The following is a 13,495-nucleotide window of genomic DNA, read 5'->3' as shown; positions in this document are numbered from 1 at the left end:
GTAAATTACTCATAAAATTTGAGGACTGAGCCTAAGAATTGTGACTGTCAGATGCATTCCAAAGGGAGGGCCAGAAGCCGGGAGGGATTTTTTTTTTCTTTTTCTTTGGTGTAGGATTATTCATCGGTGTCGCCTGTCATCTTTGTTTCAGGTTATTTGGGAATAGCGGTGCTTGCAGCGCTTGTGGACAGTCGATTCCTGCGAGCGAACTCGTCATGAGGGCGCAAGGCAATGTGTATCATCTTAAGGTAGCATTTGCTTCTCTCTTTATTTGTAAAAAAGTCACACCTTTCCTAATGCGGGGAATAAAGCATTTCTCCTTAATATGAACTTTTGTTTTTTTCATGCCGAAAACATTAAAAGGAATCCATTGAAATTGTAATGTGGCAGTGATTATTATACATACCACATCCAACCAAGCCATACCACATAAGCACACAATTATTTGTCTCTTTCCCCCTTTAGCCTCATCTAATTTATTGGGGTTTGGTGGAGTATTTTCCAGAATCATGTTGAAGGAAGAAAACAAGCTAAAACTTAAGTGACCCTGTATGTGACAGATACCTGCTTAAAAACAGTTTATAAACTTGTGACAAAAAGACTTAATCTGAACTTATTTTCAGTGGGGTTGCTTTTCCTTTTCAGTGTTTTACATGCTCTACCTGCCGGAATCGCCTGGTCCCAGGAGATCGGTTTCACTACATCAATGGCAGTTTATTTTGTGAACATGATAGACCTACAGCTCTCATCAATGGCCATTTGAATTCACTCCAGAGCAATCCACTACTGCCAGACCAGAAGGTGAATACCCAGCAATTACTAATAAGCTTTATTAGAGAAGGTTGGAGAGTTCACTCTGTTTTAACCTAATGAGGGACTTTTCCTGGGTTGTTGTATCTTTTGTGTCCTGTGATAGAAATGTACTCTGAACATAGAGTGTTCAGCAGTTGGTAGTTGATTAAATTGTGATTCCTTTGTAGTAAAAAACAGCAACTCCTATTGGTTATATATGTAGCTTCACTGATGTTGAGCATAGGATTATCATATGTAAAGTCAAACAAAACGTAAGACCAGTTCTATATAACCAGTTGTTGACCTCATTCAACAATTTTGAATTTCCAAAACATGATGTGATAGGTTATTGTGGGAGGAAAATTGGAACATTAATGTTAGGAAAAGGGCATAAATGTCTTTGTCAGGAAAGACTGGTATCTGCATTCGTATTAGCAATCTGGACACCTGCCAATTTATGGCGCAATTATTTTTAGAATAGCAGTTTTATAAAACATTCTGTAATTCCAGAGAAAAGCATTTTTGTTGATTAGTAGCCCCATCCAATTTGAATAAGTTACGACTTTTAAAACAAAGTCCTTGCTCTTGCTAACTGCTTCATGCCACTAATAGCTCCATTAAAGATTATGTATCTTGATTGATTCTTGATCCACAACTTGAAAGTTCTTGGACCAGAGTTAGAAATGAGGAAATTATACAAGTGTACAAATCATGTAGTATTAGAAGGCACTTCGTAGGGAAAATCGGTGATCAACAGTTGTCCATCACTCCTAGTACTAGATAGTTTTAGATCTATTTTAATCTCTTTAATAAGTCCTATAGCATGCAAGTGAGTGCATTTTGATAACTGCTGTGCCTAATTTGTAACAATTACTGTCAACCTTCAGTTAAGAGACTGTTCGTTCCACACTGGCCCAGAAAAGAGTGAAATGTATGACTCGTGTGCATAATTTTATTCACATCATATTTCATACTGATTATGTATTGATGACATTGATTCATTTACTCTTTACAGCACCACTTGCATGGATATTAAATCTTATTGACCACAGATGAATTTTAATTTCAGATTGGTGATAGATTTTTCCATCAGTTCTGATAGTATGTTTGACTTTTTCATCATTAACCCAGGCAATCATACAGCACTGAGTTATTGCATTGAAACAAAAAGTGCACACTTCACTTGGTAATTCTTTATGGATTTACAATAGGAACTTCATTAATGTCTGTTGTAAGGATCACAAAAAAACAACATTTATCTGCAAATAGAAATTTAGCAAGCTTCAAAAGTCTGGGAGAAAATATTAGGCTTCTTTGTCTTCTGTAATGCATTTTCTTAGCTGCTGTGGGGAGGGGGGTGGGGATGACAAATATTTGAAATTTTTTAACCATTTAAAATTATACTGCCATATGTTAATGCTTATATTTATCATTTTCCCCATGGGATAATTTTAAATGTATTTTCCATTTCTTTATTAAATAAATGTTAAATGAAAATAGGTACATTTATTTAATTGACTAGTTATTAGAAGCTATACAGAATACTATTTTAAGTATAAAAGTCTGTTTATTGATAATTAACCACTTAACATTGATGAAGCTTTTCAAGCGTCTTTAAGGAATGTCAATACATATTTACAGATGTTTATGGTCTGAATTGTGATACAGTGAACCTATAGGGCAGCGTTGAGAACAATGGGAGAACAATGGCTAGATAACGTAAATATTTCGAGATACCCATTTCAAAATAGAGGCAAAGCCATTTTTACTTATACTTGGTAGCAAAATGTTAAATGTGCTAGGAATGAAATGGTTGATCTCTTCCCCACCCCCTCCAATGTGAAAGCTTATTTTTTTCATTCAAGTTAGATATTTGTTGCTGGTTTTATACCGTTCCTTTCCCTGACTTAGCAAAATAGAAAAAACGATTGTTACAGCTCACCAACATGCATGGTGAGAATTGAGGGACGTAGAGACAAGATGGAAAATGGAGCCAGATTGTGAAGCACCGAAAACTGGCGATGTTAGCTGGGGGACTGAGTGCAGATGACACCTAAGAAATATGAGCAGGCTCTCAGGACCATCTCACTGAGGACAAGATGACGTAAATTTAGAGGTGTTAGGGAGGAAAACTGGAGAAAAATCTGGCTTACGTGTTTACAGGATTAGGTGTTTGGTGCCTTTCATGTAAGTCTTCTGTTTTCCACACCCTCTGCAGGATGGGAGAGGTAGCGTGTTCATTTTGGAACCCAAAAAACATTTTAGGCCATGATTAAGAATCTACTAATATATATTTCATACCTATGGAAGTCAAAAAGTGACAAGTGGCCTTTAAAAATTAATAGCTCTTAAAAGGTATAAGGAAATATAACCTCAGGATATGCTCTTGTCCGACTTTGGTGAGAAGCTGTGTTTTGGGGGTGATGTTAATTAAGAACATTTCCCTGTTGGCATAAATGTCTCACATTTTTGCTCTCGGTGCTCAGCTCACCAAGAACAGTTAATTCACAAGGTAGTTTTTGTAAATAAAGGTTTGGGGCAAGCTGAACGTGGTCTACAGGGATATTAATGCGAGGGCAAGGGGGAAGAGTTAATGAAAACATACTTCCTGGTGGAACATAAACTGCTTTTTTGCATCTGGAGAATGCTTTAAAATTATTTTTCCCAAACCCTGTGGCGTTTCTTTTCTGGAGGAGATGAGATGGGGAGAAGTGACAAATAGCTCCGTTTTATTATTTTCTTCTCTCTTGTTCGCTGTATCTTTGGTAGGAGAAATTGGACATTTATTTGGCTGTTTTCTTCTATTCGCAGAACCAATTACATTTTTAGTACACAATGCATAGTAAATATACTCAAGCATCCTCCGGCTTAAAAAGTAATGAGTTGATTATTTGTACATCCCTTCTTTACAGGCAGCTAATTATGTAAGAAGTATAGGCCCCGGTCATCTGGTCCTTTTAAACTTTTATTCCCCTGAAATGTGTTCCCAGTGTTTGAGGGGTATAGTTTTGTTTAGTTATTGGTCCGCGTCATTGGCTTTTGTATACTCTGAGAAAAAATAATGTTAAGCATTTAAATCACATGGTCTCTTAACTGATATCTAAAGGACCTACAAATTTTATAGCCTGTATAATTTCAAGGAAGTTTGGCTAACCTCAGGAGAATATTGCCTTCTATCGAGTTATGTAAATACAGTCAGGAATTGTGGCTAATTACTTTAAAGATTGTTGCCTGCTGTGGAATTGTTTCTCACTCAAAAGTGTGAAGGTTCCATGTAGAACTATCTGAGCTTTTCAGTGAAATAGTTACATCACATCTCTCTAGTTGCAGGAAAATTTAGCGAGTGTTCTAGTTTACGTATCATTCTGCAGTTTCCTAGTTTACATATCATTCTGCAGTTTCCCCCGTAGTTATATAATTGGTGTTGTGTGTGTCCATCGTAGAGGACATTTGATGCTCATTTATTAAATATGCTCACTGGCTGCTGCTGCATCTTTGTTCTGGACAGACAAATTACCTTTCTCACACTGAGCTTCCACTCGGGGGAATTAAGCCTCCACCACTTTAATTAGCTTGGAAGTGGGGGGTTTGCAGTTCCTAATAGACTTCAGGCTTTTAGTAAGTTAGGAAAAGGGTGAAAAGAGAACTTCCTGAGAAGCTCAAGATGTCATTTAAAAACCATAAAAATCTAATACATATTATTTCATTTTGGTAATTGCAAACAGATTGTATTTGAAGACTGGGTGGATTATCATTTCTAACAGATATTAAAGTTCAGCTTCCATTGAACTTTGCTATTTAATTGATCAAAAGTTATTAACACATAGCATCTATTTGATTCATATAATATTTATGTAACATCAGGTGACATAACAGATAGGAAATGTGAGGTTAATAATATCTGAAAATTTTTCCACATAATTTTTCGTAGATATTATATATAGGTAGAGAAAGACATGGGTGAATAGATGTCTTGTGGGAATAGAATAATAATGGTAACTGTCACTATTTGTTGAGTATTTATTTTGTACCCTGCACTGTTGAAAGTGCTCCATATTTATTATCTAATTATCCTAACAGCCTTATCATCTCCACTTTAAAGATGAGGAAACTGAGGCACGGACAATTTAAGTAACTTTCCGAAGGTCACACACAGTTGAGCCTCTTCACCCAAAACTAACTGGGGAGGGATCTGGCTATGAATGTGCCTTTAAAAAAGTGCAAGATACTGCTACTAGAGCAAACCTTTTAGTTCATTTCTTTTGGAAAGATACTTTTTTAACAGTTAAGCAATTCATTGTAGAAGTTAATTCCAGAAACTTTCTGAAAGTCCATTTATTGTCTCATTTTCTCTGCTAATAAAACTGCAGAAAATGTTATGCTTTAGTTCCTTGCTGCTGGAGTAAGTGGTATAGAAAGCCTCCATCGAGTCACAGTTGGAAAGTAATCTAATAAAAGAAGATTAGTGAATGGAGAGAAGACAAAAGCAGTAATGTTTGAGTTTGATCTCTCTCAAATTTAGCATTTTAGCTAAGATGCCCGTTTTTATTTCTTGCAGGTCTGCTAAAAGGTCAGAGTAATGCAGAATGCGTGCCTTCATCTCAGATTTTGTTCATCACAGGTGGATCCCATGTGTCTTCAGTAGCCAAGTCACCTTTGTAGCTAGCACCAGTGCCAGCTTCATGCCATTGCACCTTCTTTAGTCTTGATTGCCCTTCCCGCATTTATTGGTGTATTAAAATGACTGAATATGAACATTAAGGACTCCATGAACCTGGGCTAATGGGAGACTGTAGAGAAAATGAAAAAAGATCCACCAGAGGACATCTTTGGGGGGGGGGGGAGCTTGGGGGGAGGGAAATGACTAATGAAGCTAATTAAAAGAAGCATTCAAATCTGCTTTCTACCCTCATTAACAATTAGCAGGGCACTGGCCAGAGTTTGTACCCTGTGTTTTACCTTAACAACATTCTATTTGCTCTTTGTATATTTAAGTGTTGTAAGGAAATGTGTTTCAATCAAAACTGATCATGAGATAAAGGAAAGAGATGTGGCTTTTGTGATAATTCTATCACAAACACTTTTATTGTATCTCTGTAAAATACAATGTATGTATGCATGTAAGTGTTTTTGTCCTAATGTTGCTACTCCCATGACAAAGGAAAAAAAATTGGAAAAAAAAAAAATCAGGCTCATAGAAGCTACTGTGTAGAAATTTCCCCCTACTTCTAATTTGCTGAATGAAGAAAACAAATCTTTTATTTGTGATATTTTCAGAGACATTTGCTCTAGTATGGTGTATTTAAATAATAAAAACTTAAAAATATTAATGGAGTTTGGGGTTAAACACTGCCTTTTCTCTTCTGTATTTTGGAAAATGTTAGTTCTTTTGTTTTTAAGTTTTAGGGGTTGTGGGGACGTAGTGTGTATATTTATTTAGCTCTGGGCCAGTAAGGTATTCTTCAAATTACATAATCATACCATTTTGGCCCTGGTACAAAGCCATGTTTCTAATGGAATCTCCTTTTTTATAAGTTCAGAATATTAATTCTGTTAACAAATACTTCATTACACTTCCAAATCACAGTGACTGTGTGTGTGTATATATATATTTATTTGCTTCTTCAGTTATTTCATGTATTTTTTCTCTGTAAGAAAGCTTCCTGTATTGATGAAAAGCATGTTAGAGAACATAACATAATCATCTTGTTCTCTTACAAGTTTAGTTCAGTATAAAGGTATAGTTTTTGAAGTAAATTGCATTTCTAAACCATACCTGTACACATTTTGAAGCTCCATTGGCTGGTAAGAATCCTGGATCTCTTTTACGGTGCTCGTCGCTGGGAGTAGCAGCCATTTCCCAGTGAGCTGCTGGAGTCGTGTGGTCTGCTGTGTGATTTGTTCTGCTTTTGTAGTCCTTACTCTGCCTTTCCATATGTTTGGGGAGGATTCGGATTTCATTTTAGTAGTATTCCTGAGCTGTTTAGTTGCTAGTTCTGGGCAGCAGAGTATCCAAAACGGCAACTGCAATGCCAGCAGAGGTGCCCTGTGGAAAAAATGTGCAGTGCAAGAGCTCACTGGGTGGGTCTGACTGTTGCCAGAATGAAAAACCACACACCAGGGCTGCGTGCTGGGTCTGCGCTGCCAGGCTCCATCTGGGTGAGCAAATCACAACTACAACTTTTATCACAGGCTAATAAAACCAGGTGTGCTTATAATGTTACTTTACATTGTCTTTAAAAAAAAAAAGGCACTTAATTTTGTCTTGTTCCAGGAAAACTCTTGAAATGGACCCATCTCTTTGAAAGTGGGAATAGGCTACATAGAGGGATTTAGCTCGGTACCTCTCAGCTCACAGTCAGCCTCCCTTTGAGAGTTTCTGTGCTCACTTCCTGCTTTCAGAGATTACAGGAAAAATCAGTTGCTCACACTACAAGCTTCCGTAAACCTCCTATAGGAGCATTTAAGGGCCAAGAGTTAAAAGTGAATTGTTTGGAGGAGCTTTATAAAAAAGGGAATGAGGGAAAAAAAAAGATTAACAAAAATCATACAAATTACATAATTTTTTTTTCAAGAGTTACATCCTTGGGGAGTTTCTAGAAACTAGTTCTGTTTCCTAGAAACTGTTCTGTTTCCTAATGTTTTTCTTTTAAGATTCTTTTTAAAGGAACTTGGATTTATGTGGATGGTTAAGGGAAACGTGTTAATACAATTGCAAGCATCTCCTATGTTCTTTTTGGCATAAGTACGTATGTCCCATATAGTGTAGAAATTCAAAGGAGATGGTTAATAACTTTTGGTAAGTAATACAGTGTCATATTTAGAGAGGTGGAGGGCTAAGGTCATTAAAGACTTTAAATGAAGTAGTATATTGCTGGTTCCTCAAGCACTGCTGCATATTTAATAACGAATGAGCTTCTAAAAGCATTTCTTAAGTTGCAGACCTATAAGATTACAAATGTCACTCATGTTAGTATAATCCACATTGCAAGCAATGAAGCCTTCTCTTTGATGTGCTAAATTGGAGAAGGACTAATGGAGCTATGAGTATACAATAGAACATATTTAAGTAGTAGTCTTGCTTTAGGTAAAACACTTCCTTGAAACCAGAGGCATTTTAAACAATAAACTCTGGCTCTAATGGGGGTGCTCTATGTGGATAGAAAGCTACTAAAAACACTCAGGTTTATTCTGATGTGAGCAGGGATTGTGTGCAGTTCCTTCCCCAACCGCAGCATTCCTTAGGAAAAAAAAATACACGAGCTTATTCGTTGCATTTGTGATGCTATTAGTTTGCGAAATGAACGCCGTTCTTTTGAAAGGACTTATTTAATATTAACCGTGTCACAGAAAAACATGGCCCCCAGTCCCTACAGCAAGTGCAATTAAAAAGAAAAGCAAATGTTACTGAGCCCTGCTGAACTGCTAAAAAAAATTATGTTTATGATACATATAAATGTCTCAATCATGCAAATTGTCACTCTTGCTAATGAAACAATTTTGTAAAAAGATTGTCCTCTAAAAGGGTTTAATGTTTTTACCTATCCAACTGTCTGCTTAGATTTACATATCCTGCAAGGCTGGGGAGCCTGAAGTCTTTCCAAACCAAATCGTTTGCCACAAGAAACTATTCCCAGCTCTTCATGATTTATTAGGAAGTAGTTCAACATAGACTGTAGCATCTTATAAAATACAAAATGAGAAACTGTCACACCAAAACGAAGCCTGTGAATTTGTCATCCTCTTAATATTAACTGTATTTAAATTCTTTTGCCCTTATTAACACTGATATTTGAAACAACTAATCATCTAAAATGAAGCTCTTAAATTAAATGGCTTTAAATGTCAATATAGTAAGATTCTAATGTGTACTACTATTTATATAAAATAATTCCTAGGGCCAGTAAATTATACAACAAACACAGTGAACCCAAGAACTCTTACCAAGTCTAGCAAAGAGTTTCCATGTAGCCTAACTAATTGTGTTTAAATTTAGAAGAGAACTTTTGGTTTCTAGAAGCCGCCTTCACTGGGGGAATTGTATCCTGGGTATTTGCACACCTAAACTGATTCAGTTGAAGGGCCCACTGGAAGCACAGACCCTTTGCAAGTTGATATTACTTGTGGCTTTGTTACAAAGACTTGCCTATTGTCAATCCAGCCAAATCACAGAAATGCTTATTGCAGTTAAATAGCAATTTGTTTCCATGAAACCGCAATTAAAGTATTACTGAGCAGCCATTTTAGATTGGCAATGCTCTGAATGCATGTTAAACAGCCAGCAACTCACCCTTGCCGAGTCAGATCTGAGTAGCAGCAAAGGGTAACATGTTCGCCCACCTCCAGCATCTAGTTAAAAAAGGCCTGTGGAACCTCAGAATAGCCTGTGGTCCCACTGTGAACACCCTGAGAGCAGTGACAAGTCAGGGCTGATTTTTGGAAGGTGAATTTGCAACTTACCTCAAGTGAATACTATTTGCAGTTGTACAAGAAGTGCTTTATGCTAGTAGATCTGTGCATGTTTCCTAGAGGGAATGTTTTCAAGTTCAGATTGATTCTGCTGAGAATGGACTGCAACTATGAGGCCTCAAGCCAATAATGTACTACAGGTCCTGACATGTTACAGCTGTGTAAACAGGGCCATTCTATCTCCTAAATCACAACTAATAAAGCATAGGACGAAAATCAATTGATTCTGTTATAAGTTCTTTGAATGATGCTGGAAAGTTGTTTAATGACTCACTATTAGAATGACTCTCCGAGTTGAGCCAGCAAAATAACTATTTTAATTATCTCTTCCCTCAGAAACAGGGCAGGACAGCCTTTCCTGGGTATTAGCATCCCACAGATCAAAAACCTGCTGGGGAAAGGATCTGAACTGAATTCTTCCTGTGGATCTAAAGTTCAGGATTTGTTGAGTGAGAAAGGTGAAGTGCAAAGGCTTTGTTGAAAATGCGAAACATTAATGTAAGATCCTGAGAGAGGAAAGGATTTCAGAGGTGGTGTTTTAAAATGCAATTAGCACTGAATTCTAACCAGCTTGGGAACAATCATTAGCTCACAAGAACAGGAGGCGTCTCACTCTCTTTCGGCCTAGAAAGTTCCCCTTACCTTGAATCAAAAGGTTTACATCCTCAACTTGTTCAAAAATAATTTTCATGTACGGTGCATCTGTTCGTAGGCTGTTATCAGTGTTGCTTAAACTATCTTTTTTTTTTTTAAGAAATAAACATTAAAGAGTTTCTCCTAAATTAATCTTTCATTTTTGTGAATTGGATGTTTTTAGGAACGATAAAGAGGAAATCGGAGGACAAACCAAATTTGCAAATGAAGATTAATTATGAAAACTGGCAAGGAAATTGATTACTTGGGCTGCAATTGTATAACTTTTTCTTTATTTAAAAAAGGTCTGTTGGGGTGGCTGTCTTGTAAATTCTGCATATTCTAGGACTTGTGATTCAATTTCTATCACTAATCACAGGACTTAACACTTTCTATAAACCATATGTCTTTTAATGTATATTTAATATAGTAACTTTTTCTTGGTGTTGCATGGTGCTTTGTAAATGTATTTATACTTTAACACTTACAATTTATAACTACTTGCACATGTTGTCTCATTCAGGCCTCACAATAACTCTGTTAATTGTTATTATTATCTCAGTTTTACAGAGGAGGTCCTTACTCAGTTCAGGGAGGTGAGTTAGCAGGGCCTAGAGTGCGGTTAGTGGGCACAGACTTTGGATGCAAAATTTAAGGGGGCACCAAAAATTTCAATAATCAAGATAATGTTTTAATGCAGTTAAAAAAAAAACAAAATTATTGCAAAAAAAAAAAAAAAAATCCATGATGAACAAATCAAAAGTTTAGAGGCAAGATCCTTATCTTATGAGCCACAACTAACTTCCTTTAAAAAATTAAAGTAGTACATTTTATCGTTATCCAATTTGGAATGCCCACTAATTTATATCACTAGCATGTTTTCAGCCTTGCTCTAAAAGAAATTTCCTTTGAGTTTTGAGAAGTCGCAAATACTGCATTATGAATAATTAACTATAATTGATAACAACTCTGCCCGTAAGTTGTTGCTGAAGAAAAAGAGCAAGACTTTAGCTATCCTATTAGTCCAGAAAGCAAACCACAAAAATATATCCCATACAAAGTAGTGAATGGTGTGTTTAAAATGTTTGAATGAGCTGCATCTTGAGTATGCAGATAATATTTGTGGCAAATAAAAGGCCAATGAGTTAGATTACATACAAGTATTTTTAAAGATAAGAGAATACACACGGCTGTTTTTATAGAAAATTTTTATGTGCTGTAGTGTGACGTGATAAGCAGGCATACCACAAAAGAACTAATATTCCTATTTGTTGTTTTAGGATTCGAGAGCACTGAAGTATTCAAATGGAACAGATTATACCTTTAATTACATCCAAACATGATTCTGAGCTGATTTTTAAAATTTTGTTGGCTGTACTTCCTATTTTCCCATTAATTGCTAGAGTCCAAAAATATATCAAAATTTGTAAATAAATTACTGTAACATCATTAAATCCAAGTTGCCTTTATTACAAAGAAAAATAGTTTAGGAAAAAATTCTACTAAATTTAATAAAACATTCGCTGGTGTTGATTAAGCAAAGTTAAGCAAAAAAAAACTGTTTTGGAGGTGGTGGTTATGGATTCTTGACTGTAATGGGTTTCGATGCAAAACTAGTAGATTTTGATGCAAAATGACCAGATCTCAAAGTCCATAATCTCCTGTGGCCCTTTGCAGGTTATCTTTTAATCTTTTATTCTGCTGTGTGCAAAATGAGACTAAAGTTTAGCCAGTATATGCTTTTTCCAGTCTGAAGACTAAATCACCCTTCTCATTGGGTATGATGGATATACATATATGTTCCTTAGGTTTTAAGGACCTGGAAATATGCATAGATCAACACACCTATAGATACAAAATTTCAGAATATCAATAGCAAAGAGCAAAATACTATGTGTCTGTTACAACCTGAAATAATGTAAGTCGTCTGGTAGCAACTCTGAGGGTTAGGTCGTTTTTGCATCAGGTATTGAAACTGCAGTGCTGTGAACTCTGCCACATGATTATGCTCCTGGTGGTCTGACCAGGGCCCCGGTACCTTCCAGTTTTCCAGCAAATGTCATCAATACCCGGAGGTGCGTAACTGGTACAAGCAGTGATAACAACGGAAGAGCATGTCAGTCTATTTTATTTTATTTTATTTTATTTTATTTTATTTTATTTTATTTTATTTTGCAGCGGGTAGGAATGGATAGGTGTTTATGGAATTTACAATAAAATATTTTCTTGTAAAATTCTAGGCTATGGGGAAGTTTCTGTCATAAAAAAGGGGTAGGAAGAAAGGTAGGAACAATTGCCCAAATAAATCACACTTTTAGAGAGCATGAAGAGTCTGGGGCCTTGCTGCCGATACTTGGGTTCCCCAAGTATCCCCACCACACGCCCTGTTTCAGTGGTTTTGGCTGTCTTATTTCATTACTTTCAACAGGCCTCTCTGTCCTACACGTACAGGGTGCTGTTTCTGCGCATGGTAAAACTCAAGATATGCTTTTGCATACTTAAAGCCTGCGCAGGTCCATGACATCAGGAGGTTTCAAACATCAGCAGTGTTGGCAGTTTTTAGAAGTTGATAGGATACAGCGTTCGGTGACACTTCACAGGTGTGTTGTACAGAGCTGCAGTGAAATGAAAATCGCAATGGAAAAAAGCATATGCCGATGTTCTTGATGAAGTTTGGGGCGTAACTGTGGAGAAAAATGTTGTCACTGGTTTGTTAATGCTACAGCCACTGGAAATCTAATCCTTCCCTGCTTTAGACTGGAGGGGAGGCAGTGGGAGCCCCAAGAGGTGGAGTGGATAGGTTTGCGTTTTCTGATTTGTTACTGAGTGAATAAGGCAGATAAATGGGCTTGGTTGTTCAAAGGACAGGCAATCCTAAAGGATTTCTGACAATGAAGCTTTTAGCTGGGGCTTTTTTCATGGGGATGGGTATAATTCACAAAACTCCATCAGCCACCTCATGCTCCAGGCGGTTGGTTTTTTTTTTTTACCCTCTTTAAGTAGTAAAATGTGTTTTAAAATTTAAAAGAAAGAAAGAAAGAAAAAGATTCTGCCTGGCTTTGGTGCTCTTGAAAGCCAGTCAGTCTCTGCTGTGGGCCAAATGTAGGTGTAGTTTAACATTTTTCTCCCTAAGTTGTGTTTTATATTTTCTAGCTCAGAATTTGATTTCCAACATGCCCACCGAACGATTCTGCCTCTGGAATCCCCTTGTTTTGCATGCAGATGGCATATTAATGAACCCATTACTGTGCATTTTATCCAGCTCTGGACAGATTTGTGACATTATTTTTCAAAACAAAACAGGGTTAGGCAGTTGGTTGCTTGGGCCTGACGAGAGTGGATGACTAAGTTAGAAAAAATAATTCTCAAAACACCACAACCTGCTCAGGATGGCTGCTAGAAGTTCAGTAAGACTATTCCCTTCCCATCCCTCCCTCCAAAAAGGGTACTTTGATTTCCCAGAATTCCCAAAGACTTACAGAACTGGGTTCCATCCAGAAGGTGTGTGGTCTAGTTCCATTCTACCATTAAGTGATCCTGGGTTTTCTTTTTGATTCTTTGGCTATCACTGAGCATCTTGGGTATCAGCAACCTTTTTTGC

The 13,495-nt window shown here is 36.8% G+C and overlaps 1 protein-coding gene across 3 annotated transcripts in view; it reads left to right on the top strand.

Annotated features, from left to right (window-relative positions):
- The window catches only part of LMO4 (LIM domain only 4), a 21,346-nt gene extending 10,711 nt beyond the window's left edge, over positions 1–10,635 (top strand). For all 3 annotated transcript variants that reach the window (XM_037826721.1, XM_037826723.1, XM_037826722.1), the window contains 3 exons: positions 152–248; positions 646–801; positions 5,351–10,635. In XM_037826721.1, coding sequence (XP_037682649.1) covers positions 152–248; positions 646–801; positions 5,351–5,359 — 262 coding nt within the window. In that variant the 3' untranslated portion in view covers positions 5,360–10,635. The remainder of the gene's footprint in view (positions 1–151; positions 249–645; positions 802–5,350) is intronic.
- The last annotated feature ends 2,860 nt before the right edge of the window (positions 10,636–13,495 follow it).

The sequence above is a fragment of the Choloepus didactylus genome, chromosome 2, assembly GCF_015220235.1.
Source record: "Choloepus didactylus isolate mChoDid1 chromosome 2, mChoDid1.pri, whole genome shotgun sequence".
Lineage (NCBI taxonomy): Eukaryota > Metazoa > Chordata > Mammalia > Pilosa > Megalonychidae > Choloepus > Choloepus didactylus.
The sequence above is the reverse complement of the archived record's forward strand: the minus strand, read 5'-3'. Positions and strand labels throughout refer to the sequence as shown.